The sequence below is a fragment of the Drosophila gunungcola genome, chromosome 3R (assembly GCF_025200985.1).
Source record: "Drosophila gunungcola strain Sukarami chromosome 3R, Dgunungcola_SK_2, whole genome shotgun sequence".
Taxonomy (NCBI): domain Eukaryota; kingdom Metazoa; phylum Arthropoda; class Insecta; order Diptera; family Drosophilidae; genus Drosophila; species Drosophila gunungcola.
Genome location: NC_069139.1, coordinates 8,418,175 through 8,444,441, shown reverse-complemented (window position 1 = coordinate 8,444,441; position 26,267 = coordinate 8,418,175). Strand labels below are relative to the sequence as shown.

At 41.2% G+C, this 26,267-nt stretch overlaps 5 protein-coding genes across 8 annotated transcripts in view; 1 reads left to right on the top strand and 4 right to left on the bottom strand.

Moving 5' to 3' along the window:
* LOC128251685 (RYamide receptor) overlaps window positions 1-26,267 on the top strand; it is a 56,354-nt gene that overhangs the window by 13,373 nt on the left and 16,714 nt on the right. For all 4 annotated transcript variants that reach the window (XM_052978780.1, XM_052978779.1, XM_052978781.1 and 1 more), the window contains exons 2-4: window positions 9,750-10,539; window positions 11,927-12,043; window positions 12,959-13,157. In XM_052978780.1, the coding sequence (XP_052834740.1) occupies window positions 9,866-10,539; window positions 11,927-12,043; window positions 12,959-13,157 (990 nt within the window). In that variant the 5' untranslated portion in view covers window positions 9,750-9,865. The remainder of the gene's footprint in view (window positions 1-9,749; window positions 10,540-11,926; window positions 12,044-12,958; window positions 13,158-26,267) is intronic.
* LOC128251692 (phospholipase A1-like) lies at window positions 46-1,316 on the bottom strand. The gene is made up of 2 exons (XM_052978789.1): window positions 1,230-1,316; window positions 46-1,166 (listed from the first exon to the last, which is right to left on the bottom strand). Exons 1-2 carry the CDS (start codon window positions 1,267-1,269, stop codon window positions 193-195), a joined length of 1,014 nt encoding a protein of 337 aa, XP_052834749.1. The 5' UTR covers window positions 1,270-1,316; the 3' UTR covers window positions 46-192.
* On the bottom strand, window positions 1,938-3,193 carry LOC128251691 (phospholipase A1-like). Its single transcript, XM_052978787.1, has 2 exons — window positions 3,039-3,193; window positions 1,938-2,977 (listed from the first exon to the last, which is right to left on the bottom strand). Exons 1-2 carry the CDS (start codon window positions 3,076-3,078, stop codon window positions 1,998-2,000), a joined length of 1,020 nt encoding a protein of 339 aa, XP_052834747.1. The 5' UTR covers window positions 3,079-3,193; the 3' UTR covers window positions 1,938-1,997.
* Window positions 4,032-5,232, bottom strand: LOC128251689 (phospholipase A1 VesT1.02-like). The gene is made up of 2 exons (XM_052978785.1): window positions 5,112-5,232; window positions 4,032-5,049 (listed from the first exon to the last, which is right to left on the bottom strand). Exons 1-2 carry the CDS (start codon window positions 5,149-5,151, stop codon window positions 4,064-4,066), a joined length of 1,026 nt encoding a protein of 341 aa, XP_052834745.1. The 5' UTR covers window positions 5,152-5,232; the 3' UTR covers window positions 4,032-4,063.
* LOC128251690 (pancreatic triacylglycerol lipase) lies at window positions 6,785-7,907 on the bottom strand. Its single transcript, XM_052978786.1, has 2 exons — window positions 7,858-7,907; window positions 6,785-7,793 (listed from the first exon to the last, which is right to left on the bottom strand). Exons 1-2 carry the CDS (start codon window positions 7,895-7,897, stop codon window positions 6,808-6,810), a joined length of 1,026 nt encoding a protein of 341 aa, XP_052834746.1. The 5' UTR covers window positions 7,898-7,907; the 3' UTR covers window positions 6,785-6,807.

Here is a 26,267-nt window from a genome sequence, read left to right as displayed (position 1 = left end):
CATATGCAATATTGCAATACTATCGATCGATTAAATACAATAAAATCTGTTTAATTAAATAGGATGAATTTAAAACGTTTTTATTGTTGAGACATGGACTTCGACACTTGGTACTTTAAATCGCAAAACTGGAGAGACAGGAAAAAAAAGGAAAACGGTAGAATTCATTTTAGATTACGAAAACGTCGCATTTTATTCGATCTTGCCGAAAGGAGCCTGGCTGTTCACAGGGACGTAGAAGTCGCCCTCGACCATGTAGGCGTTGGTCACGGCTCCCATGCGAACACCGCTGTAGGTGCTGCCGCACTCGTTGGCCAGTGCATCCTGGTAGTCCCTGCACTTGATGGTTCCGAAATTGTCCTCGGTGACTGCCTCCACGTAGTAGGTGACGGAGCGTCCGTGGGAGCATTGCCCGTCGATGTCATTACCGCAGCCTGGTTGCTTCCTTCCGCCGTTCGGGTAAAAGGTGCCCTTGCCAATGGGCTGCAGGAATCCCTTCAAGCCTCCGTTCGTCTGGATGGACTCCACATAGAAGGCATCTTCGGTGGATAGGCGCTTGTTGGGCTTGTCGTAGCTGAAAAGCGGCATGGCAGGGTCCAGACCCACAATTGTGTGAACCCTTTTTTCTCCCACTTGCTTTCCTGCAAAGCCAGCCACATGGGCGCCCAAACTGTGACCAATAACCTCCAGAGTGTCCAGGGACAGACCGTGATGCTGGTGCAGGTACTCAATCATTTCTCCCACCTTGGTTCCAGCGCCAGGAACAGCCAGCACCGAGGAGGCATAGTCGAAGGATTGGGCACGATCCCAGTTGACAACGATCACGTTGAAGTCCCCCCTCGAAAGCCACGCCTTGGTGATCTTGACATTCATACCATCGGTGTAGCGGCCACCCCAACCGTGGATCACAAAACGAGTGCCATGGTTCTTGTCGAAATGCGAGTCCTCAATGGAGGATGCATCGGGACTGATTTCCTTGCCTGCGGTTGGATTTCGTTTGGTGTAGAGGTAGAAGGACACATCATTGGCACGCCCTTCGATGGGTGCACTGTGCTCCAATAGTTTTTCGGCATCATTCATGTCCATCCACTCAAAACTGCCATCTTTCTGGGGCACAAACCAGCCATTTTCGCCATTGACGCGCTCCTCAATGGGAAGAGAACTTGCTTAAAGATGGAGAAACATTCTTTTCAGATGGCATGATATTTAAAATACTTTTTTAAACTCACCTGCTGCCAATAGTGCCGCTAGAACTACGTAAACTCTCATCTTGAAATCTCTTCAGTATATACTGAACAGATATTTTTTTTAGCAGCGTTTATATAGGCTGTAGTAACTTATCAAATGTCAGCTCACTTCATATCAGAATATAAGTATTATCTTTAATCATTCTATATATATGCCCGTATTATCGCTTAATAGTAGGTAATATATAGGTTTTAAATGATAATAAATGTAATCCCTCAAATCGTTTGAACGCGTGAGCAGTGTTGCTACGTAAGTAGGAATAAAATCTTTGTCACAATCAGAAACCACGCAAGTATAACTAAAAATATATATATATATATCTATAAGTAATCTATTGCTATCGAGAGCGCTACATTTTTCGATTATGCTTTTGGCAGTTCTAGTGGTTTGAAAATCCCTATGCACTTCAACTATAAGTACATACCTTGTTGGGAGTTGGCAGGTCCTCCATATCGACGATAATTATGGTATTATGGTATTATTGATAAATCTAATTTATTTATTTATTTAATTGAATGCTTAAATATCATAAGTAATAAAGCTCAAGCTATGTCACTACTAAGGGTAGTCTTTCTTATTTCCTAAATTTATATTTTATTAAATAAATATTTAATCAGTTTGTTTTCGAAATTTAATTTGATTCCTATTTTTAAAAAAGAACCCAAAATCGCCATTAAGAAAGCCTGCACTTTTGGAGTGTTCAATTCAATAGAGTATTTTATTCATAAAACGACTATGCCTGCAGGACCCTATTCGATCTTGCCGAAAGGAGCCTTACTGTTCACGGGAACGTAGAAGTCGCCATCGACCATGTAGGCGTTGGTCACGGCTCCCATGCGAACGCTGCTGTAGGTGCTGCCGCACTTCTTGGAGACGGCGTCCTCGTAGTCGCCGCACTTGATGGTGCCGAAGTTGTCCTCGGTGACGGCCTCGGCGTAGTAGAGCACGGAGCGTCCGTGGGAGCAGGAGCCGGTGACGTCCATTCCGCAGCCGGGCTGGCTCTTGCCGCCGTTGGGGTAGAAGGCTCCCTTGCCGATGGGCTTCAGGAATCCCAGCTTGCCGCCGTTGGTCTGGATGGACTCCACGTAGTGGGCATCGTCGGTGGACAGACGCTTGTTGGGCTTGTCGTAGCTGAAGAGGGGCAGGGCGGGGTCCAGACCCACAATGGTGTGCACCTTCTGGCCTCCGACGGTCTTGCCGGCGTATCCGGCCACATGGGCGCCCAAGCTGTGGCCAATCACCTCCAGGCTGTCGTAGGAGAGGCCGTGGTGCTCGTGCAGGTACTTGATCATCTCACCCACCTTGGCTCCGGCTCCGGGAACGGCCAGGACGGAGGAGGCGTAGTCCACGGAACGGGCACGGGCCCAGTCCACGACGATCACGTTGTAGTCGCCCTTGGACAACCAGGCCCTGGTGATGCGGGTGTTCATGTCGTCGGAGTATCTCTGGGTCCAGCCGTGGATTATGACGCGGGTGCCGTGGTCCCTGTTGAAGTGGGAACCATCCACGGAGCTGGCCTTGGCCGTGATCTTCTTGCCATCGGTGGGGTTCGACTTGGTGTACAGATAGAAGTCGACGGCGTTGGTGCTGATGCGGCCCTCCATCTGGGCTCCGTTGGCCAGCAGGTCCTCGGCATCCTGCTTATCCATCCACTCGAAGCTTCCATCAAGCTTGGGGATGAACCAGCCATTCTCGCCGTTCACGCGCTCCTCAATGGGCAGAGCGCTCACTATAAATAGGCGTACTTAGGATATGTCTCCTTTTGAGAACTATGGTCCAGGACAACTTACCTGCTGCCAGTAAAGCGGCTAGGACAAAGAACACCTTCATGTTGGGGGTCTCAAACAATTTTGGTGAATGGGGCACTCTTTCATCGCCTTTTATAGGCAAGAAGTAATCACAGTAATCAGTTTAATGCCAGCAAACACTTGATAGCTTTGACAGCTTCTGGACAATAAGATAGGGCCGATACAAACGATTAGAAAACTTAGTGCTTTGATAGCGTCCGCTTCTCCCCCACGTAGTTGATAAACGTGGAAACTTAAGGGGAATGCTTTTGAACGTGCCTCAACACTAAGATAAGGTTCTCAGGGTCATGATCCTTTACTTTTTATTCTATGGATTAGAGGGACTGTACTATTTTTCCCTTTATGCGTTTTAATCTAGTTGTTCAAACACCTTGGCAATTATAAAGTTGTTGTTTTTTTCCTTTAAATCAGTCATCAATTAAACCATTGTTGAGCAATGACCAAGAAAGTCAAGGAAATCCGAAGAATGGTCAAGTGCAGCCATAAATGCCAATAAACCACTCGAGCTAATTTACCTTTAAGAATGGCTATCTGAATGGGTTGTTGATCAATGCTATGGTTTATGATCGTCTTAGTCCGATAAGGAAGTTCATTAAAGAAACACCAAAGCTAATTCTGACGCCTTTGCAATACATTTTTCCTGTTTACCAGACCTACTTGTTGCGGACAATTATAAGTCATGGGTTAATTATACTCACATTTATCACTTTTCTTGTTTCCTGTTCCTCTTAACCAAAAAGGATTTGAGCAAATAAAAAAATTTGTTAAACTAAGTAAATTAAACAGAAAAATATCATGTTTGTCTGACATAGATTGATCAATCTGAGCCCTTGGGAAATATTGGCTGACTTTTCCCTTCACTACGATTTCTTCTCTCTCTTCTTCAGAATAAAAACAAATTTTTGAAAATGATGTACATATTTTGTAGAAAAAAACTTGATCCCAAGGAAAGCATCCCCCGAAAAAATCGTGATATTTTCATTGACTTAATGTTTATTGGTTTGCTCTTAATTAATCATGCCGAAAGGGGCCTTGCTGTTCACGGGCACATAGAAGTCACCGGCGACCATGTAGGCATTGGTGTCGGCTCCCATGCGAACGCCGCTGTAGGTGCTGCCGCACTCCTTGGAAACGGCGGACTCGTAGTCTCCGCACTTGATGCTGCCGAAGTTGTCCTCGGAGACGGCCTCGGCGTAGTAGGTGGTGGAGCGTCCATGGGAGCAGGCTCCGGTCACATCCAGTCCGCAGCCGGGCTGGCTTTTGCCGCCGTTGGGGTAGAAGGCTCCCTTGCCGATGGGCTTCAGGAATCCCAAATTACCGCCATTGGTCTGGATGGACTCCACGTACCAGGCATCGTCGGCGTTGAGACGCTTGTTGGGCTTTTTGTAGCTGAAGAGGGGCAGGGCGGGGTCCAGACCCACAATGGTGTGCACCTTTCCATTGGTGTTCTTGCCGGCGTATCCGGCCACATGGGCGCCCAGGCTGTGACCGATCACATACAGATTGTCCAAGGACATTCCGTAGTGGGATTGCAGGAAGTTGATCATGGCGGCGACCTTCTTTCCGGTGGCGGCGACGGCCATAACGGAGGTGGCGTAGTCCACGGAGCGGGCACGGGCCCAGTCCACCACGATCACGTTATAGTCTCCCCGGGAGAGCCAGGCACTGCGGATGTCCTTGTTCATGCTGGCGGTGTAGCTCTGGGTCCAGCCGTGGATCACGAAGCGGGTCGGATGGCCGGCGTTGAAGTTGGAGGCGTCAATGGACTTGGTGGTGGTGGTGATCTTGGTGCCCTTTGAGGGGTTCGAGGACGTGTACAGGTAGAACTTCACGGGAACGGTGGTCAGGCCACGGCCCTCCAGCAGCTCCTGGGCCTCCATCCACTGCTCAGCAACATCCATGTCCACCCATTCGAAGGAACCATCCTCCTGGGGAAGGTACCAGCCGTTCTCGCCATTGATGCGCTCAGATTCCTCTAGAGGAAAAGCAGAAGCTGAAAGGGAACATATATTTAAGAACGGATCCTTGGGAAATGTAATAATTTTTAAATTTTACCGGCTAGAGCAAAGAACGCCAAAATCAGGAATGTTTTCATGTTTTTGTGTAGCCCCCAACTGATGGTTGTCCAGTACGATTTCCGTTGCTTTTATAGGTCCCCGGGTGGCCGACTTATCGCGATAGATTAAATTGGGTGGCATTTCTTTGGCTGACTGGGTGGTTTGGGTACATTTAAAGTAATCTGATAGGGGCCATACTGCAAGTTTTTTTTTTAAAGCATTTCGATTTAAATGATACTTTTATCAACTTAATGGCTCTTCATTCATTCGTGGCCGATTTGCGAAATTCTTCGAGTTTTCTGCGTTATGACTATGGAAATTCATGGACAGGCAATTCAATCTATCGGAGCACGAGTATTGAATGCCAGTCAACAAGTAGCTTCCACTATCAGCTATCGATTACAATGGGTGGTGCCCTTAAGCACCTTAATCTCCTGTAAGTCCGGCTGAGTAGGCTTAATTGTAGGTATCATTAAATGGGCATTTACCACTCCACTGCATTCTTGTTTTGCTCGGCTCCTCTTATCTCGGCCAGTTGGTGGCTTGTAATCTATGATATTGATATAAACAGAAGCTCTTACGTGAGGTAAATAAGTAAGCGCAAACAAAAAATTAAACTTTAAGCAAACATAGTTTGTTACAGTACGTGCTCAGGGATGTGGTTAATCGCAATTAAGCCAATTAAGCGGAAGTGACAGCTTTTAAATGATTTCGAAAACAGCTGCATACTTTCGGGCATTTTTGTTGAGTGACACCAGTTCAAGTCAATGTCAATCAACATTTATTAAGAAACTAACTAAATTAATAATACAAACATGAAAATAACCAAAACCATAATCCTCCACGAGTTTTAAGTTTATTATATTTACGTGGAAATGCCCTTGTGGACAGAGGACTATATATCAATGGGAAAGGACATTAATTCGATAATTTATTAAGTGTCGCATTTCCCATCCTGATAAAGGGTTTCGATCCACAATTTGCATACCAAACTAACAGACATACCTATCCGCAAACAACGTTTGTTGGATTTAGTATCCCTTTTCAGGGGATTATGTCATTACGAGTTGCCCAAAAGCCAGCCAGAGCTTACCCAACCCGCATTTCTCAACTCGCTTTTAGTAGACCTCAGGCCACAAGTCACCAGCTTCATATGGGTAAACAACATGAGCAGGAGGCGTTTCAGGGGCACAATAAAATTCAGTTTCGCACTGGGGCCTTAAGAAACAATAAACTTTTCAGCCTATAAACAAGGATGGAAGGCAAATAAAATTACTGGTGTTGGAATTCCAAAGCAGACTGAAAGTCGCGCATTCCCCTTATCAGTCTGTTGTACCTCAAGAGCTTGCTCCAAAAATATCCTATCGGGTTATGAATTGTGCGAATCTCAAGTATAAGCGGATAACTTACGGTTTTAGCCCGCCAGCTGCACATTCTCGAACCAAAATACTTGGCATACTCAAGAGCTAATTGGACTACAAGGACACACAGACCGCCTTGCAAGCAACGATTCCATACTTAAATACTGGTGGGTGGTGCCAAATTGCGCATTGTCTGTTCTTTCTAAAGAAGGGATTAAGCGATGCAGACAAGCATTTAAGAGTTCATATCACAGCCAAACGTCTTATAAATTACAAAAACCACAAATTAGTCAAGAATATATTCATTGAGTATTAGTATTTATTGTTAAACGATCAGTTAATCATGCCGAAAGGGGCCTTGCTGTTCACGGGCACATAGAAGTCACCGGCGACCATGTAGGCATTGGTGTCGGCTCCCATGCGAACGCCGCTGTAGGTGCTGCCGCACTCCTTGGAAACGGCGGCCTCGTAGTCTCCGCACTTGATGCTGCCGAAGTTGTCCTCGGAGACGGCCTCAGCGTAGTAGGTGGTGGAGCGTCCGTGGGAGCAAGCTCCGGTAACGTCCAAGGGGCATCCGGGCTGGGTCTGTCCGCCGTTGGGGTAGAAGGCTCCCTTGCCGATGGGCTTCAGGAATCCCAGGGTGCCGCCGTTGGTCTGAATGGACTCCACGTACCAGGCATCGTCGGCGTTAAGACGCTTGTTGGGCTTGTTGTAGTTGAAGAGGGGCAGGGCGGGGTCCAGACCCACGATGGTGTGCACCTGGCCATTGGTGTTCTTGCCGGCGTATCCGGCCACATGGGCGCCCAGGCTGTGACCGATCACGTACAGATCATTCAGGTTCAAACCGAAGTCGGACTGCAGGAAGTTGATCATGGCGGCGACCTTCTTTCCGGTGGCGGCTACGGCCATAACGGAGGTGGCGTAGTCCACGGAGCGGGCACGGGCCCAGTCCACGATGATCACGTTGTAGTCTCCCCGGGAGAGGAAGGCCTTGCGGATGTCCGAGTTCATGCTGTTCAAGTAGCTCTGGGTCCAGCCGTGGATCACAATGCGCGTCGGGTTGTTCGCGTTGAAGTTGGAGGCACTGATGGACTTTTGGGTGGCGTAGATGTGCTTGCTGCTGGAGGGGTTGGACGCGGTGAACAGGTAGAAGTTCACGGGGACGGTGGTCAGGCCACGGCCCTCAAGCTTCTCCTGCTCATCCATCCACTCCTCGGCCACATCCATGTCCACCCACTCGAAGGAGCCGTCCGCCTGGGGAACGTACCAGCCGTTCTCGCCGTTGACGCGCTCGGATTCCTCCAGAGCAAAAGCCGAAGCTGAGGGAGATGTTTAGTTTAGTTGGGGATGTCTCGGAACTCACAGTAGACCTCCTGTTCTTACCGGCCAGAGCAAAGATTGCCAAAATCAGGAAAGTCTTCATATTGTAGTGGAGCCCACAACTGATGGTTTTCCAGTTTGCAGGCAGGCTCTTTTATAGGTCCCATGGTGGTCGACTTATCTACGGTAGATTAGATCGAACGGCATTACTTTGGCTGACTTGGTGGTACGGGTACATTCAAATTAATCTGATTGCGGCACCGTATTATAATTGCTTTTTTTGGAAATCCGAAACTGAATCGCATTTTTATCTACTGATGGCTGTCATTAGTTGGTTTTATAATTTTTTTTTATAAAAAATCGAGATAATATAGGTATGTAAACAATTTATTTTAATTAATTTATATTATTTAAAGTATTTTTTTTTTTTAATATTAAGACACATTATTTAAGTGACTTTTTCTCATTTTTGCAACGCGTAACGAAAAGTTGTTAAGTAAATATTGTTTAGCATTCTTTCATAGCTTCTCAGTCAATTTACAAAAGATTTTAAGCAAAAACATAGCAGGCTATTAACTTTAGATAACTGCTCATAACTGCCTTGAGCAGAGTAAAATTGTACTTACCTGAAGATAGGCTACCCAAAAAAATGCACCCCAAGCTAAAGTCATTTAAAAGCCTGTGAATTCGTCGTAATCCAATGCAAATTTTGTAAATTCCTTGCTACCTTTTTTCTATGTTTGTCGCTTGGCTGACAATTGAATTTGTGGCTCCTGTTTTTCTTGTGCCAAAAGGAAGGCCTTGTTGTTAGCTGCTGTTTTTCGTGTTCAGCCTTAAAGCCCGGTAAATAAAATTACGCGCCAACTAAGCTCGAAAAATCTGATATGATGCTGCTTTTTTCCAAGAAAACCTAAGTCTTTAATACATTTTCAATGGCGCGGATTTCATTCTTGTACGTGATTTTTTTTGTCAATATTTTACATGTTATTTATTACCTACACCGTTTTTATATTTCTGGCTTCATCTCCCGTACAGATGCTTGCCAGCTGCGCTGTCCCTTTTAATTTGAATATGTGGCCTTGGAATTGCCATTTTAATTTTACTTTATTGGGTTTTACCCCGGAATATCGAACGACCAACTTGTAATTATTTTGCCTGCTTTTAGCATTCGGTGCACATTTTCCACGTCTTCATAATACAAAATTGATGAGCTGTTAAATAATAAAGGACGGCGTATCGGTGGCAAAAAGTTTAATTACCAGCCTAATGTATTCGGGAATTTGCAAGGGAAAAGTTTAATATTTGGCAAATTTAATGCTAGCATAAATGTTTCTAGTATACTTTTTAGAAATGTTAATTGCCAGCCTTATGTATTTAGTGATTTTGTTAGGGTAAAATATAATAAGTTTACTTTATTTAATATGTGTTTAAAACTTTTTTAGAAAAATGTTTACCATTTAAAACCCATTACTTCTGTTAACAATGCATACTCGTTGAACTTCAGACAGGCTATTCTTAAAGAATTTGTATAATCACATTTTGTTATATTTTTGAACTAATAGCAACCTCATCTTGCACTCCACGTTATCAAACGACACTTCAAGCTATGCGTAAGGATGCTTGGTGAGAGATAAGCAATTTACCCACTTGATAACCTTAAAATATAGTTCATTGTTTCCCAAATGCTTTTCGCGTTTTATTTAGTAAGTTATTTGTTTCACAACTGTTTTTTTTTCGTAACTTGTAATACCCATCATATACCTTATAACTTTTCTATCTTAGTTGAGGCTATTTATTATGCTGATATAGCCCAAAAACTCTTATACTGACATCAGCCTGAAACTATGCAATGTTTGTTGCTTAAATATGTAGGGCGAATTATTAAGTAGCCGCAATGTAGTGCAGCACATTTTTTACGAACTTTACTTATTATAACCACCAACTTTTACTTACAGATGGCAGCCAGAAGCCAAGTTGGAAGACTCTAGATTTTGGCCCAAAATGCTTAAAAAAGTTTTCAACGACTCAAAGTTGGCTTAAGAGTTTGTGGTTTCTCTATTGACACGCTCAAATGGAGTTCGACAATAGCGCGCTGTTTAAAGGCAGCCGTAGGTTGTTTGAGAAAAACGAAAGAATGTACTACATAGCTCCGCAGCAGCCGCTGTTGAGGAACGAGGATGATGACTACCAGGAGGGATCCCTCGGCCTGCCCGACTCCGCCTCCCTCCTTTTCAATGCCACCGCACAACCGACGGCGGTCGATGAGGCGTCCTACGGATACGGATCTACTACCACGCTCAATGGCCTGCAGCTGGAGACCTATAATGTCACCTATATTATGAACTTTAGCTGCGATGGCGATGACATTCAGTCGGAGGACCTGTGGTCCAGTGTCTACTTCAAGAGCACTGTCTACCTCCTGTACATTCCTATCTTTTTCTTCGCCCTGATCGGCAACGGAACTGTCTGCTACATCGTTCAGTCTACGCCGCGAATGCGCACTGTTACCAACTACTTTATAGCCAGCTTGGCACTGGGCGACATCCTGATGTCTCTGTTCTGTGTGCCTTCGTCCTTCATTTCGCTATTCATCCTCAACTACTGGCCTTTTGGCGTGGTGCTCTGCCACTTTGTAAACTACTCGCAGGCGGTCTCCGTACTGGTCACCGCCTACACTCTGGTGGCCATCAGCATCGACCGCTACATAGCCATCATGTGGCCACTAAGGCCCCGCATCACAAAACGGTAAGAAATAAAACAATTTTTAATCACATCGGTTAAATGGCGGGTACAATTGTTGGTAAAAATTATTTGTTTAAATTGAAGTTTTGCTTTAATTGGCTTTTAAAATAAATTAAAACTTACCCAAGCTCTGAGGCAATGATTTGTTTTTAGTTATGGTTTTTATTTTATTTTCACTTGCAGTTTACGGCTAAAATATTTATTAGCTTAATTAAAAAAAATTGATTGTTGTTATTTTGCTGAAAAAGTATTTTTTGTGTAATTCATAAAAAAATTATTTTTGCATGTATGCAATGCAATTGTTAGTATATCATTGGCACTATTTTAATATGCTTTTCAAATGTACCTACCAAGTGCTAGCATTGGACATTCATTTACGTGCGTGAACGCCGTAAAGTGGTCTCAAGGGTATTTACATTAGTGTCCACTTTGACCACTTTACCTAAGCTACTATCCCCTGGTATGAAGTGCCCGCAGGCCTTTAGTCAGACAGTGGCCAAACACTTCGCCTCGTGTTAATTGGTTTAAATAGTAATTTGAGAGCCTGACAGCATTTGCTGAAAATCCAGAGCTGCCGGCTAGTAAACAACCATTGACCGGACGGAGGGCAAACATCCATTCCTTTGGTAATTAGATACAGCTGCTGTTCCTCCGAAGTCCCGCCATCACAAGGAGTCACCCCACTGACATCCATCTCAGAGCTGGCTTGAGTATTCCACGATTCTTAATTAAACTGAAAGAAATTATAACTTACTTAAGCAGTGTCTTTGATTGCAACACCGTTTCTTTAGACTGTTAAAAAAAAATATTAGATCAAATTTAACTAAAAACAAGAAATGAATACCCTCTGCAATTGTAGAAATGGGTTTAATATCATTGCCTCTAAAATTATAGTTTCATATTTATAATATTTCAAATTTTTATATTTCAATTTGGTCGCACTTTTTTTTCTGTGTTGAGCCATTGAAAATCAGTGACGTCAGTGTTTGCGGGTGCGTACATGCGTGTGTGTTTGTGGACGTCAAAGGTCATCCTTCGTGGCCTGTGCAAATGTTTGCCGGTACATAACGTAAATATGGCTGATAATTATTCAACATGACTGTAATTTACCCGCACGAAATTACCGCAGAGCGCTATTAAAGCCAAATAAAGCATACCGAACTGCTTTACGATTAATGCCCGCTTATCATGCCTCGTCAAACTTCAGCATCACTCATACGCCGCGTTGGGGAGGAAAAATACGAACTGTTTACAAACGCATAAAAGCATTATTCAAGAGCCAAATGGAAAGCCGATGAGGGATGACTAAAATTGGTAGACATTTTAGATATTAGCAACGAATCAAATGTACTCAAAGCTCACTCAAACCTGTTCTTTTCCATCTTTGCAGTTATGCCAAACTCATCATCAGCGGCGTTTGGTTTGTCGCACTTGCCACGGCCCTCCCAATACCAATTGTATCCGGCCTCGACATCCCCATGTCTCCCTGGCACGAGAAATGCGAAAAGTAAGTACGCAGCGCCATTAACAACAAACAAGTGTCGGAGTGTTATTTTCATTACGCGGGAAAACAAATCAATTTAATTTTTATAATTTTAAAATATATAAATATATAATATGATTTTTTTTAATGTAATTTTGTAAGTCTTTTAGCAAAGAAAACTAAATTACTGCTACGATTTTAGTAAAACTTTATTTATTTTATAAACTAAATTAAAGGATTTTTTGTCGAAGTAGAGTTTCCAAATATATTCACAACATTTGTGAGAACCATAAAAAATTATTGAAACAGCTTTTTTTAAATCAACTATGAAGGCGCGTTGCCAAATGTTAAAGGCCATGTCTATTTGCAACAGCAGGATAATGGACTAGCAGAGGACTAACAGAAACAGGTTGATTTTTGAATTCAAAAATTGAATTGTTATTTTAAACTTGTAGATCATGAAATTTGTTTATTCATTTCTCATCAACAACATTATTTGCGATATTTTTTAAGAAAATATCCCTTATATTCGAACTATTATAATAAGTCTAAAAAACAAACTAAAGGCAAAACTAAACTATTAACTATTTAAACTCAGATACACTTTTTTAAAATATTTTATGGGGAGCAATAATTAATATTCGCTTAGAAAAAAGTCTTAGAAGTAGTAAAATTTGAGTTACTCAGAGCGAGGAAAATGATATATGTTTTTGGCGAATTTAATCTGCAGTCACTGCTGGCAGGGACTTGAAGAGCTTAGCATAACAATGAAATTGCGCACTTGGTCGAGAATATATGAGCACACGAGCCCGCATGTGCGGTTGTCCCTTTGTGACAGTTTATTTTGGGAGCCCGGAACATCTGTCCACTTGAAACTAATGCACTTTTCCGCCCTCTCCTCGTTCCATGTGATGTCCTTTGTGCGCGTGCATCTAACAGATACATTTGCCGCGAAATCTGGCCGTCGAGGACGCAGGAATACTATTACACGCTGTCCCTCTTCGCACTGCAGTTCGTGGTGCCACTGTCGGTGCTCGTCTTCACTTACACTCGGATTGCCATCCGCGTTTGGGGCAAGCGGCCGCCCGGCGAGGCGGAGAGCTCCCGCGACCAGCGTATGGCCCGCTCCAAACGCAAGGTGAGTCCATCTAAATCTATGAGCCCCCCTTCTGAGCCACCGCAAAATCTAATTTGCTTTTAAGCTGACCCTTCCATTAGCCGAGTTCCAGTTTGAACAAACCACTGACCATAGTTAGAATAGATGGAAAGACATGAGGAGGCTTTAGACACTTGAAAGTATAGTAAGAAAATATTAGTTTTTAACTTTCGTAAATTAGTCGTTTAAGCTCAAAAATAAAATGTAAAAAAGAGGAAATGTAAGCATGAGGAAACCATTTTAAACTAAAATTTGTTATAATGAAGGACTTAAGAAATTGTAGCTACTGTAAAAAGAAATTTGCAAAATCAATATATATTCATATTCTAAATTATTTTCGTTTTTTATTGATTTCGCATGGAAATGCGTTGAATGCTTGTGAGATAAATCAGAGGGTGTTGAAAATGCAAATAAAATTGTGAAATAGACTAGTGATTGTCAATTGAATGAATAAGCGAAGGGGAAGCGGAAATAGAACAAGCTGGGAATGTTAGGCATTTTTGAAGCACACAAATGAACTATAAGAATAATTTTATTGAATCTGGGTGAAAAAATATATTTTCATAAGTTAATTTATTGCGAACTTTCTAATATAATATGTATATATATTTAAAATCGGGTTTACTTGAAAGTAACTTTTCCGATTTCAATATTGATGTATCTTAATACCTATTGCATAATCCTTTGCTTATATAAATAAAATTATTAGTAAAAAATTCCACAATTAGGGTGTTTGAGTAGCTTTAAATAAATGCTGCGAAAAATAACTATAATCTTAATTTGCAAACTCCTCTTGCATAAGGCCAGCCAACTCCTGCTTGCATTTTGTTTTGTTTGTGGTTTTTTCTAAAGTTTAACCCCAATCGCAGCACCTTGCCACTGCCTCGATCTGCAGTCAATGGCAAGCCCCCACTTGTTGACTGCTCCTGCTCCAAGTTAACTCAAACCCAAACCCAGACCCAGAGCCAAACAAAGACTCAAACTGAGCCATCAGCGGACCAAAGTCCGCGACAGCTGTCGAAGCAGCAATCTTAAAATTGATTTAACATTTTTTCCCCTTTTCACTGCGCACAGGCAGAGAAAAATCTGGGGTCAATGGGGAGCAAGCGTGGCAAGGCTGGCTTCCTGCTCCTCACAGTTGATTTTATACCCTTTTAGAGGGTACAGTTATCTTACAAGACTCTTTGATTAACATCGATAAAGCAAATGGCATAATCAATGCTTTGCAATTAAATATTTAAGTATCATAATTAAAGAAATATTATCTGTTAAATTAGTTTGTGATTTTAGTTAATCTTTAAAGCTATTTATATTCTATTCTAAAAATTGTATAGTTTAGTAGCTAATTGCTGCTTTGAAAAATTTATAAAGTGAGCGTATTCAAATCTTTGTTTTTTTAAGCTGGTCTGGCTTTTCTTAAAATATATTTTAAGACTTACATTTTTGGGTTGTGGCAGCGTGGCAAATGGCATGTAATGCTCACATAATCACACGGCACAAGGCACAGCCACTATTTACAATAAACTTGCACGAGCCGAGTTTCGGCAAAAGTAAATGAGAAAAGATTTATGCGGTGCATGTGGTCCGTACTTGGTACAGGGGTCCCCGAACTTATCCACTTGCCAGCTGGAGGCTTTGTTGCGATGCAGTTGCCATTGCGTCTGCGTACAAGTCGTCGTCTGAAGATGCCATCCAGCGTTTTGTGGTCTTCCAGGAAATCAATTGCGATGCGACGGCTACTTTTTTTTGCAGGCAGGGTGGGGTTGGGGGTGGGAGTGGGCTGAGTACCACGTAACCACGTTAGTTATCAAACGAGCCCCCTAAGTCGATGGTCGATGGCCAATTGTGCAGCTGAACAGAAGAAGAAGGAAGCCAAAAGCCAGTTGGCCAAGAGTGGGAGCTGGCTACGACCAATCCTGACCAAAAACACAGCTGGCCAAATGGACTCCCATCCCTTCGATTTGTAGGAATATTTTTGGCTCTTCGGTTTCCTAGTTGGAAGGGATTATATTTATCCAAAAATAGGGGTAAGTCTGTTGATCAAGCCACATTAAATTGTGTTAAAACTTGTAAACTTGCCTCGAAAAAGACAACTGAATTTCCAATGTTTATACACTTTGTGGTCACAAGTAAAACTAGTATTATTTGTGATAGTCACAGTAATTACACAAATTACAAATTACAAAAATTGGATTTGCTATGAATAAAGTGATTGATTTGATAATTGATTGATAAGACAATTGTAATGATGTTACTCAATATATGGAATTCACCCACTAGTGGGTCGTCTATATAATTGCACTCCAGACCCAGATCCAAATTGTTGGGCATCAGTCGGCCAGTAATTATAATTGCCATATTTTCGGGAGAATGCACACAAGGAGGCAGCTTACTCTGCCTATGACTGTCCAATTTCGAAGAGATCAGACAGACAATCGTCAGGGACTTCTACATCTCCTTCATCGCAGAAAACAGAAAAAGCCTGACAGTCTCGCCCACCGCTGTGCAATGTTACCTAATTCAAGCCCAAGGCGATACAGCTTCATCTGCCATTCACTTTTCGATGCAGTGGCTCTGCCCCCTCCAATGTCCAAGCTCTGACCATCCTTCGATGCAGTCCCAAAACTTGCAGTTGCCCAAAAAGTGGCTACCAATAGTTATTTGGTTACTTAACCCGGGAACCATTTTGCTGACTTGGATTTCTCATTTTCTCATGACGGCTCCCTTCGCTCATGCCTCCATGTCCATCGTTGACAATTTCTTCCTCGTGTCTGGCGTCTTTCGAACAATTTTGCCAATTGGCAGTTGAAATGATTAGCAAATTACCGCTCTCCCCATGGGACCTCAACTGTGTCGCAGCTTCCTCGAAATCGTAATTGTCGCTCGTTGCCAATTCAGTCGATTGAAAGTTACAAATATATTTTGTAATCTTTAGCTTAATTGCTTGAGTGTGCAGTTGGAAGGATTTACAAACAAGTAAGAAATATGGAAACATTTCAGCTGATTGTAGAAAAATAAATGATAATTATTACAAATAGTAAACGACACAGTTCTATTTCGTTTGCCTAGTGGAAAATTTAACTAAGTCAATTAAAGTCGAATTAAATGTTTTTAAAACCAAACAGAGTTGTCGCTGTTATTAGTTGCGTATAGAACTGATACAATTTGTATAAGCATTTTTAGACTATTTTATTAAATAAGAAAAAGGACTTGTTCTCATATATAATATTTTAAAATTTAAATAGATTCATATATAGAGATAAAACATATTTTAAGAATAATTTATTCAACATAAACATCTCTTAACAAAAATTTTAAAATTGCAAGATAAACCCATTCCCTTTTGCCATTGCACTTTGTCAATATTTGTTAAGTGTTTCCTAAATTCGTTTGCACGAGTTGCAAATCACAGTCCATCATCTAATTGCTGGGAAACACACCGCAGGCAAAACAATCAGTCGAAATTCGAGATCGGCGGCTTCGGAGAGGGAATAATATTATTATTGCTGACTTGGGGCGATGACACTTCGCAGTTGTCAGCGGGCCTTCGGCGATTGCAACTTTGGATTGAGTACGAGTATCACTATTTTGTCAGCTATTTCTGCTTATTTATTTTTTTTTTTTGACCACCAACTATCGATCGGCAGCTGGCAACTGACCAACGCCACTGAATCTGCATTGCATTTGCATCTGCCATCTGCCATCTGCATTTGCGTTAGAGACTAGGTTTTGTCAATGCGGCGACGGCGACAACTAATGTGTAATGTGTAGGAAACACGGCTCATTTGGCGCGATTGCTTCTCGTTTGTTGGCCAAACGTTAATTGCATAATTGACTGCAAGAGGCGTAACTCTCGGCCCGAAAGTACCCATGCATTGGCCATCGTCGTCATCATCATCGTCGCCATCGTCCTCCCGATAACTGAGCCCCTGTTGTCCACGTCATGGAGCTTCGGCCGAAAGTGATGAGCCAGCGCCGGCCAAATGGGCAGGTCCAAACCGGGGGGCGGTCTGCAGTCCAATCCGCAACGGGTTCCCATATCCCATTTTTCTCGATTGCATTTTCTTGCCTTGCAAGGGGTATGCGTATCTTTTCCACGGGGTTTGTTTCATTTCCAGCTGGAATTTATCAAATTTGTTAAAATTAAATAAAAATTGTAGTATTCCAAGATATTAAAAAGTTTTACTAATTTAAACTTCTTAAATTTTAATAAATTACTTTTTATGGAAGATTGCCTATCAGAAAGTTCTTTTTAAAACTAGTTTTTTATAATTGAAAAATAAAATAAATTTGCTTAAAAAACATCTTAATATCAAGAGTACCACTTTTAGTTAAACAAATATAGTTTCCATAAAAAGCATATAGCAATTCAAGTTCTTAAGGGTTGGTCATCACAATATCTCTGTTTAATATTCTGTGAGGGTATTGCAAGCTGCGGCCATTGTAATTTATAATTTAAATTTTCTTGTTTTATTTCTCCGACTGAGTCTGCGTCAGACGTTGCAGCCGCGTCATCGTCGTCTCTTTCTGTTGAATTGTGTTAAAATGTTAATTTCGTATTACGTAATCTGTGTCATATCCAGCTAGTAGCGGCAGGCAGTTGGCCAGGCAGCTTGGATCTTCATCATCGCCAGGCCGTACCAGCACATCCCAGAGATACAATGGGGAGTGCATGTGAAAAAAGTGAGAGGATTCCCAGGCTGGCTAACAAACACAGCGATGCACACACCCACGCTGCAGAGTGTTGAGTGCACTTTGTGCGTTTTGTGGCAAATTAAAAGATAAAACCCACCGAGGCAGCAGCTGCAGAAGCAACAACTTTCGGCAACAGGCTGCAATTAGTCTCCCCTTCATGCGATTCGTTTATCTCGCCAATGAAATCTCCTCCATCTGCAATTCCGGTTCCCCTGGGGACCTCTGCTTGAATTTATTTACTTAGGAGTCCAACATTCCATTTCATTGATTTATTTACGCCCAATTTATTGTGGTCAAATGTACACATGTAGAGTTTTGCAAGTTTCAGTATACAAATATGCGAACAAATTTCTACAAATGTATTTTGGCTTGGAATAGAAATTTTTAGTAGTTACGCAAACATAGAATGTTTCCAAAAGACAAAAATTCGTAATATACAGATGCATTTTTCTTTCAGAACTTGTCAATAAGCACACTTTTATTTATATTTATTATGGAAATAATCAAATGGGATCTGATTATAAAAAATCTGTTAGAAATCAAACAAGTGTTTTCTTAAATGTTAATTCATAGTTCCAAAACAATTTTAAATAATTCTATATAAAAACAAATGTTTGTTTCAGATTCAAGTCCATATTTCAATATTTAACAATGCAAAACACTTTTGTGGATCATTGTCCTATGTTCTGAATAATGCTTTAAGTGAAATATACTGAATTCATATTTGTCTCAAATAATCTTGTCAAAGGACAACTAAGGCTGATTCACGCTGCCTACAAATATTTGATAAACCCTAACCAAACATTGACATTCTTAATTCTTCATTATTTATGAAAGAGTTAACTATTTTTTCCGTGTTTTGTGGACAGATCATTAAAGGTATTGCATAATAAGCGAGCAATCCATTAATTACGGAACAAACACGCAGAAAGACATTAACATTAACATTCGACTTTATGGGCCACTCTTTTGGGCTGTTTGCCCTCGACTATAAAATTCATCAGCCTGCCATTTTGGCCGTTTGTTTTGCGGTAATTTTTGGTTAAATCAATAAAACTAAATGTGGTGTTTATTGTGGCGCAATGGCCAGGAGTCTTGCGTTGCAGAGGACCATAAATTAGGCAGCTAATGTCCGTAAATTAAACAGAGACCCTGTCGAACAAGGTGAATCGACAGTGCTCGTATGTAAATAAATTTCAGTTCGGTTGTCGTTATTGTTTGGGTGTTAATTAAATCTAAGTCGGACAGTATTGGTCTTATCTAAGAACGAAAACAAATGCAATTTCTGCACTTGGGGTGAATCCTCAGGAAAAACTTACTCTGACATTTGTTGGCAAAGAGTGAAGAGTTTGTGGCCAAGACAAACAAGTTAGTAGCTGAATTTTGGTCTGGTCGGCAGCTGCCCGGCCTTTGTATTTGAATCTGCTGTTGCTTTTGTTGTCCGCTATTGCATGAGAAAACATATATTCCGCCCCTGTTTTCCTCCTCACCTGTCTCTCTGCTTGCGCTTGTTTGTCGGATGGGAATGTTTGTTTGGCGTCCGAACAAGTTTATTCTACAAAAAGTGAAAGGTTCGGACTCGCATGCAACGCTTATGAATGTCGACTGCCCGCAATCTGTGTCAGTGACGCACTAAACCGATCAGGCACAAAGGCGAGTGCCCCCAATGAAGATGCATCACCTGAAAACAGCTGGGGTTTTAGATAATTTGCGTACAATTAAAGAATAATTGTAGTATTGAATCTAACACTAAATTTGTAAACATTAAAAATGTATGTATGTATGATATCGTTCCATATGTATTGGTAAGAAATATTATAGGTATAGTCGCATTTCCCTCCCTGCAGACACGCACAACATCATAATATTCGCATCTCGGAGCCATTGAGCAAATCAAAGCTGCTGCTCATTAATGATAGAACCATATGACCGCATCAAATTACAGCCACTGCTTTAATACATTGCGTATACGCCATGTATGGCTTGGCTGCAAATGAATGGGAGATGTGGGCAGCTAACAAGCAAGCTAGTTGACTGCCTTTAGTTAATTCAAATTAGTATCCAACCAATGATGATATTCAAGTCAAGTCAAACTTCATTGATGGCTCCGTAAACCATAGAAACCAGCTCTTGATGATTGGGGCTAACAGTTATTAGAAGCTTTTCATAATTTCGAGCAACTAGTTTGATGTAAAGAATGCCATTGTTACGCTCAATAGTTTACCACCTTACATGCTGGTTTGTCATTACGGAGATGATCATGATTGCTGCGTCCACGGAGCCAAAAGCGCAATTCCCGCCACATTAACCCCGTTTTTGGGTGGGGCCAAAGGTGCTGCCGTTGGATCCATGTATCTGTTATCCAGCTGAGTTGGTTGTAATTAAAACGTGAACATCGCCGTCGAATGGACAAAGGCTGCCGGGCTTTAATTTATCCACGCAGCCACACCCTCGACGGGAGATTTTCTTCCTTTAATTTGAGACCGAGTTTTCATTTGCCGTCAGGGTGATGGTATCGCGTGCACAATAAAAAAACCAAACCTATTTTTGATTTACAAATTGGAAGAAATTTCTTTACATATTTGACATAACCCTTCTTTAATCTTTAATATTTAATCCTTCTAATTTTTGTTTATTAATTTAAATTGTTTTTTGGTGTTATACCTATTGGAGGATCGTGTATCTATCATAATATTTTTTAAACTATGTCGCTTTTACAAAAAATTTATATAAAAATATCTAGAGATTTTTAAAGAACGATTTTTTGAAATTCCATTTTTTTTATTAGAAGAACATAAAATGACTTCCAGAGATTTTGCTAAACTTTTTCTCCGTACAGAGACCAACAGGTAGCTTGTGTCGGATTCGAGAAATGGCAGACACAAACAATTTAGATTAAAGCGGATTTGAGAGAAAAGCGAAGGGGATGCTGGCTATATTTCAATCCCAATGCTTCCCTATTTCACCCATTGAGCCACTTACCGATATCCAGTATAGCTATTTTGCCACAGAAATAATTCAAATTGATAAGCCACTGTTAATGGCCGGCTCTTAATGACCAGTAGCCACTGAAGACCAGCGACAGTGGGTTAACTTTGCCTTGCCTTTGTTTTCTTATTTCGTTGTTTTTTTTTGTTGCCGACTCCCATTATCTTTGAGTTGGCACTTTAAACCCGTAATTAGTTTACACTTGCGGTAATTGCGGCATAAATCTTCAACTTGCCAAGTGTCGCAATATCCAAGGCACACACACACGGCCCAATCCCTATCTGGATCCCTGGGGGCGCACGAGTGTGGGTTCCGTTCCCAACAACTTTATATCTGAATCCCTTGCCACATGCCCTCCGCTTTTCAGCTCCAATACAAACTCCATTCCCAACCCATTTCATTGCATCCAAAGCCAACTGCCGCATAATGATTTATGGCTTAAGTGGAAGTCGGAGCGTCGTGCATCTCTGGCTGGTGGACTCGAAAGAGTCCAGTCCAGCTACACTCAGAAACATACGGCTTTTAAGGGCAAAAATAACAACAATATTTAGAAAGGTTTCAACATATAATATTAATAATCTTACACACTCAGATTTTAAAAAAATTTTAAAAAATTATTTTTAATGTAAATCACAAAGATATTTTGTCTAAAAACAAAAGAAACAATATTTTATTAAACAAGCTTAAATTATAATATAAATATTTTCCCAGTGCAGAAACATGCTGCTGTGTGTCTTTTTGCGACTCGTTTAAGTTGGGCTGTTGTCACGCCATTTTCAAGTAAACAGCGCCACTGTAAATATAATTTCTATTCCGACTGCAAATAAAACCATGAGCACCGGTCCCAGGCATACATCCACATGCACATTTTTCCAGCTTTTGGCTAGTGGTTCTCATGGCGGAAATAATATGGCCCTATCATGGCTCGGACTTGGCTCATGAAGCAGCATCTGTGACTTTTTCGGCTCCCCGAGCAATTGTCTTCCATGGAGCAAGTGCGTGGCCGGCTTTATGGGTATTGTCGCCCCTTTTTATGGAGCTATTAAGTTGCCGTCTGTGCGACTGTTGCCACAATTGTCCCATTGTCTGCCAGGTACGGAAATGTCGCGTGCTGGGGGCAATGTTGGGTTAAACGATGAACTCAATACAACTTTGGGATCACAATTGCCGTGAAATTGAATGTGTTTCTATTTATATTTGGCGTATTCCCTTTATAGTCTGCATCCCAATATTTTCATAATTTTAATCTATTAAATTTTTGTTTTAAGCAAATTATGAATTAATATAAATAAAAGTAATGATTAAATTTACGTTTTTTAGTTGTTTTTTCCTTCGAGTGAGAAATCTTATTTAAAGATTGTTAATTAAAACAGACTTTCTTAGTTAAAACGTAGTTATCCTCCATTAATTTTTTACAAACCGCCAACTAAACCCATTTGGCGGCTTTGTAAACAAAAACCACAATTCGAGCTCCGAAAAGGAATTGAATTTCGTTGTAACGGAAGATGTTAACAAAAACTATTAGCAGAAAAAAAAAGGAGGGCAAAATTGGCTGGGAAAATGTTATGTTGGCCATCCGCAAATTAAATAGGAAAATGTTCAAAAGAAGCACCCAAAACTGAAGTACTTTTTCTCATTTCATTTTGCCCGAAAAACAAACAACGGATCTAAATAAAGCAGTATGGAAACACATAATAAAAGACAACTTTAATACAACTAAAACGACTTGAAATATAAATTAAAAGCAAAAAAAAAAGGAAAATTAAACTAAAAGTAGTAAATTAAATTAATTAAATTCAATAAAATGAACAGGAAATACATTTAAATATTTAAATGCCATTACATTTACAAACATATTAGAAAGACTGGCAATTGAACGTAAGCAAGGCGGCTTAACTTTTATTTTATGGGTATTACAAGTATTAAATGTATTAAGCTATATTAACATAAAAATTTACAAGTATTAAATGTATTAAGCTATCTTTCCTAGTCAATTTCTGCCCACGTTTCTAGACATCTCTTCCTGGAGGGCGAAGTCGTGGCCACATTTATCTGAGAAAGAAGGAAAAAAGTGCAGGTATCTTGTGGCGTCGAGTGTGCTTTGAGTCGAGCCTTGGGCCTGTGGCTATGCCAGAGCACTTCCTGACACGTTTTCCCATTCGAAAGGTTAAATGTTGAGCCAGTTTGGGGAGACTTGAGACTTCGCTGGGTTCGCCTCCTTCGCCTTGGCCAGACACTTTTGCAGCTTGGACTGCCAACTGGCAGACATACAACTCACAACTCACAACCCACAAGCTGCAAATGTGGCAAGGTCTGCAAGGTTAAAAGCGGCCAGCTCGTGAACGCGACCACTTGCGATTTCATTTGCAACTGCTGGAAAATCCGCAAACTGCGAATCGGAGTCGTCGGATCCAAACCAGTTCCACCAGTGACCTTTTCGTGTCTCGCGCAATTTTCATAAGCCCCTAATCGAGCCGCGTGTCAAGTGCGTGAGGTGTTGCATCTGGCGATGATTAAGGGGCGGGGCGGCGGATGGGCGATATATATCTTAAAAACTTTAAAGTAACTGGCCAACTGGTTGTACATTTTTCACAAATTGGGCACGCAAAGTAATGCGCCGCATCCCACACGGTGAAAAATACTACAGAATATTAACAAGACTTAAGATTATTCGATTTATGAGAAAACCATTTAATTTGATAGTATAGAAATAGTAAAAAAATATTTTTTTAATTTCTTATTGATTTTCCTTCAAAACTTCCATCACTTACTCTTACTTTAGAAAATATCTTTGTTTGCATACATTTTTATTTAAAGTGCAGAAATCACACATGTGCGTGAGCCGTCAGGTGGCAAAATGCCTTGGGTCTTATCACTTTAGAGGTGTTTAAATTGCCTACAATTTGGCCTTGCCGCAGAATAATCGCTTACTGCCTTTTCTAGCACAGGTTGCGCAATAAAGCATCCCTTTCACTCTTTCTCCCGACCTTTGTTTAGGCCACTGATAATTTTTCTTTCGCATTTTCAATGAAGTCATTTTGGCAAGGGACAATTATCACCACATTGCATACGAAAACGTGAACGTGAACGCCCCGATAGAGCCGGGCATCTCGTCAACATCTCGGACACGTTCGCTCATTAATATTTGCGATGCCAATTGAAGCGCTTTCGGGTTGTCTTTACAACTGAAATGTAAATGATGACAACACCGGCGGCAACAACCACGCGAGCAACTGCAAAACAAGCAACGGCGGCTACTTTGCATGAATACAAGCAAATTTAGCCCGGAATTCACAGCGAGTCCTTTATACTCTATAATAACAAACACAAATATTAACATAAATTTAAATATTACTTATACATAATAAATTGAAGAATTAAACTTAATTCTTCATTAGATATTAATGAAATATAGTAGTTATTTTAGAATATTTTAGAAATAATTTTGTAAAAATATATTAGTGGTAAATTGTAATAAACAACCCTTAATTTAGTGCTATTTATGGATTTTCGACAGAAGGAATAATACTTGCTTTTATTAAATTTTCGCAAAAGTATGAATGGCAAAAAGCTGCATAACGGAAAGTAAACATATATTTTGAGGCCGCTGATTCCAATTCGATAAATAAATATTAAATAAATTATTAAAAATAATTCTTCTTAATTAAACTACTTAGTAACTAAATGCACATTATTAATAATTACAGCTTAAACCTGAAATCTGCGTTTGCGAAGGCAAATGCCATGTTTGTATCTCTGACTAAAGCAAAGATGCACTTCCATTTAAGCGCCAGTTTTAGATTAATTACGAGTGAATTCAAGTGATGTTAAAAAATAATTTAATCGCAAGCGTCTTCATCTTGGTCTGGGTTGCCAATGCCTGAAAGCGAAAGTTAGCCGGCCTGTTCCGATGGGAATCTCAATCTCTTTGTGGACTGGTCATTTATCTTTGGGCTCAATTTGCGCTTACCCAATCGGTTACGGAGGAGGACTTTGGGGTTAGGGGTGGTGGCGCTGAGGATTCCCATGCAGATATGGTCACTGAGTTGGGGGCGCTGTATCGCCAATCGCCAATAACTGAAGAGCCGGTCCGCAGTGGTCATCCTTTTCGGCGCGTTTGCCACACGTTTTGCAGTCACCATAAATCGCCTTGATTATCGCGCCATTCCAATTGACGGCAGAGGTCTCTCATCTTTCATAACTCGATTGCCATTGCATCCTGGAGCTGGAGTGTTGCGTAACCAACCGACCAACCGACCAATCGACCAATCGACCGATGGACCAGACCACTCTCTTCGATTTGACTGTCATTTGTCGGCCGTTCTTTCACTTTTCGCTTCCATGCCCTTAATTGATTTTAACAATTTTTAAGCCTCGGCCGTGTTTATTTTGGCAATTTCGTATTTCCTTCGGCTTAAAGTGTTTTCCCGCTGGCCTTCAGTCCGCTTGAGGCATGTCTACGCTCAATCAATCTTCTGACCCCAAGTTTCTGGTTGTAATTTGAGACCTGCTGCTCTTGGCCAAAGTGTGAAAACCGAAAACCATTTACGCAAAATATGATTTCTTGTTTTGACTTTTGTTTACATTCCCCTCTAGCCAAAAAAAAATGCGTTAAGACGGAAAGGTTTAACTTTGCCCTGGCGCTGTCAACTTCAATTACTTTTTTCCAAAAGTTGTCGAAACTTAAAAGCACCAGACAAACTCAATTACAAGGTCCTTGATTTCAAGGTTGTTAGTTAATCCAAAAGATTCAGAGGCTTCTTGAAAACTACCAGAAACTTCAGAAAACCAACCATCCAGCATTGCAACAGACGTCATGGAAACACCGTTGCTGCACACAATAATGGAGAGATACAAAGATACACAGATGCACAGATACAAAAGTATCTGCAGCCAGAAAAGTAAAAGGAATCCCAGACGCTTTACGCATCTTTAAGTCTTTGACAGCGCAATTTAAATAATTGTGGTTTCTTGTAGCCACAAGACCCAAGTCTTGGCGAATTGCATAAGCTGCCCAATAAAGTTGCGAATCCGACTCGCTGCCTAATGACCATTTGCATTATCTTCTCGCCAAATTACACAAAGTTCGGCCAGAAGAACTGGCTACGTATGGAGGAGTAGATGGGGATGTAGATAAATGTCTTTGATGAGCTATGAATATTTCGACAGATATGCAAATGCGAAAGCGGCTGCTATTGTTGGATCGATGGACGAAACTCGCACGTTTTTCCTTTCCTAGCCAGCATTTCTTAGGGTCTCCGTGTCTTTGGGGCACGTGCAGCTGTTGCGCACAGATAGACAGATACTCGTAATGATGAAAAATTGCTCCCAGGAAATGCAAAAACAAAAAGAAGAGAAAACACAAAGCGATTTCCGCTGATTTGGAAGAAAACCTTTTAATATGACGGA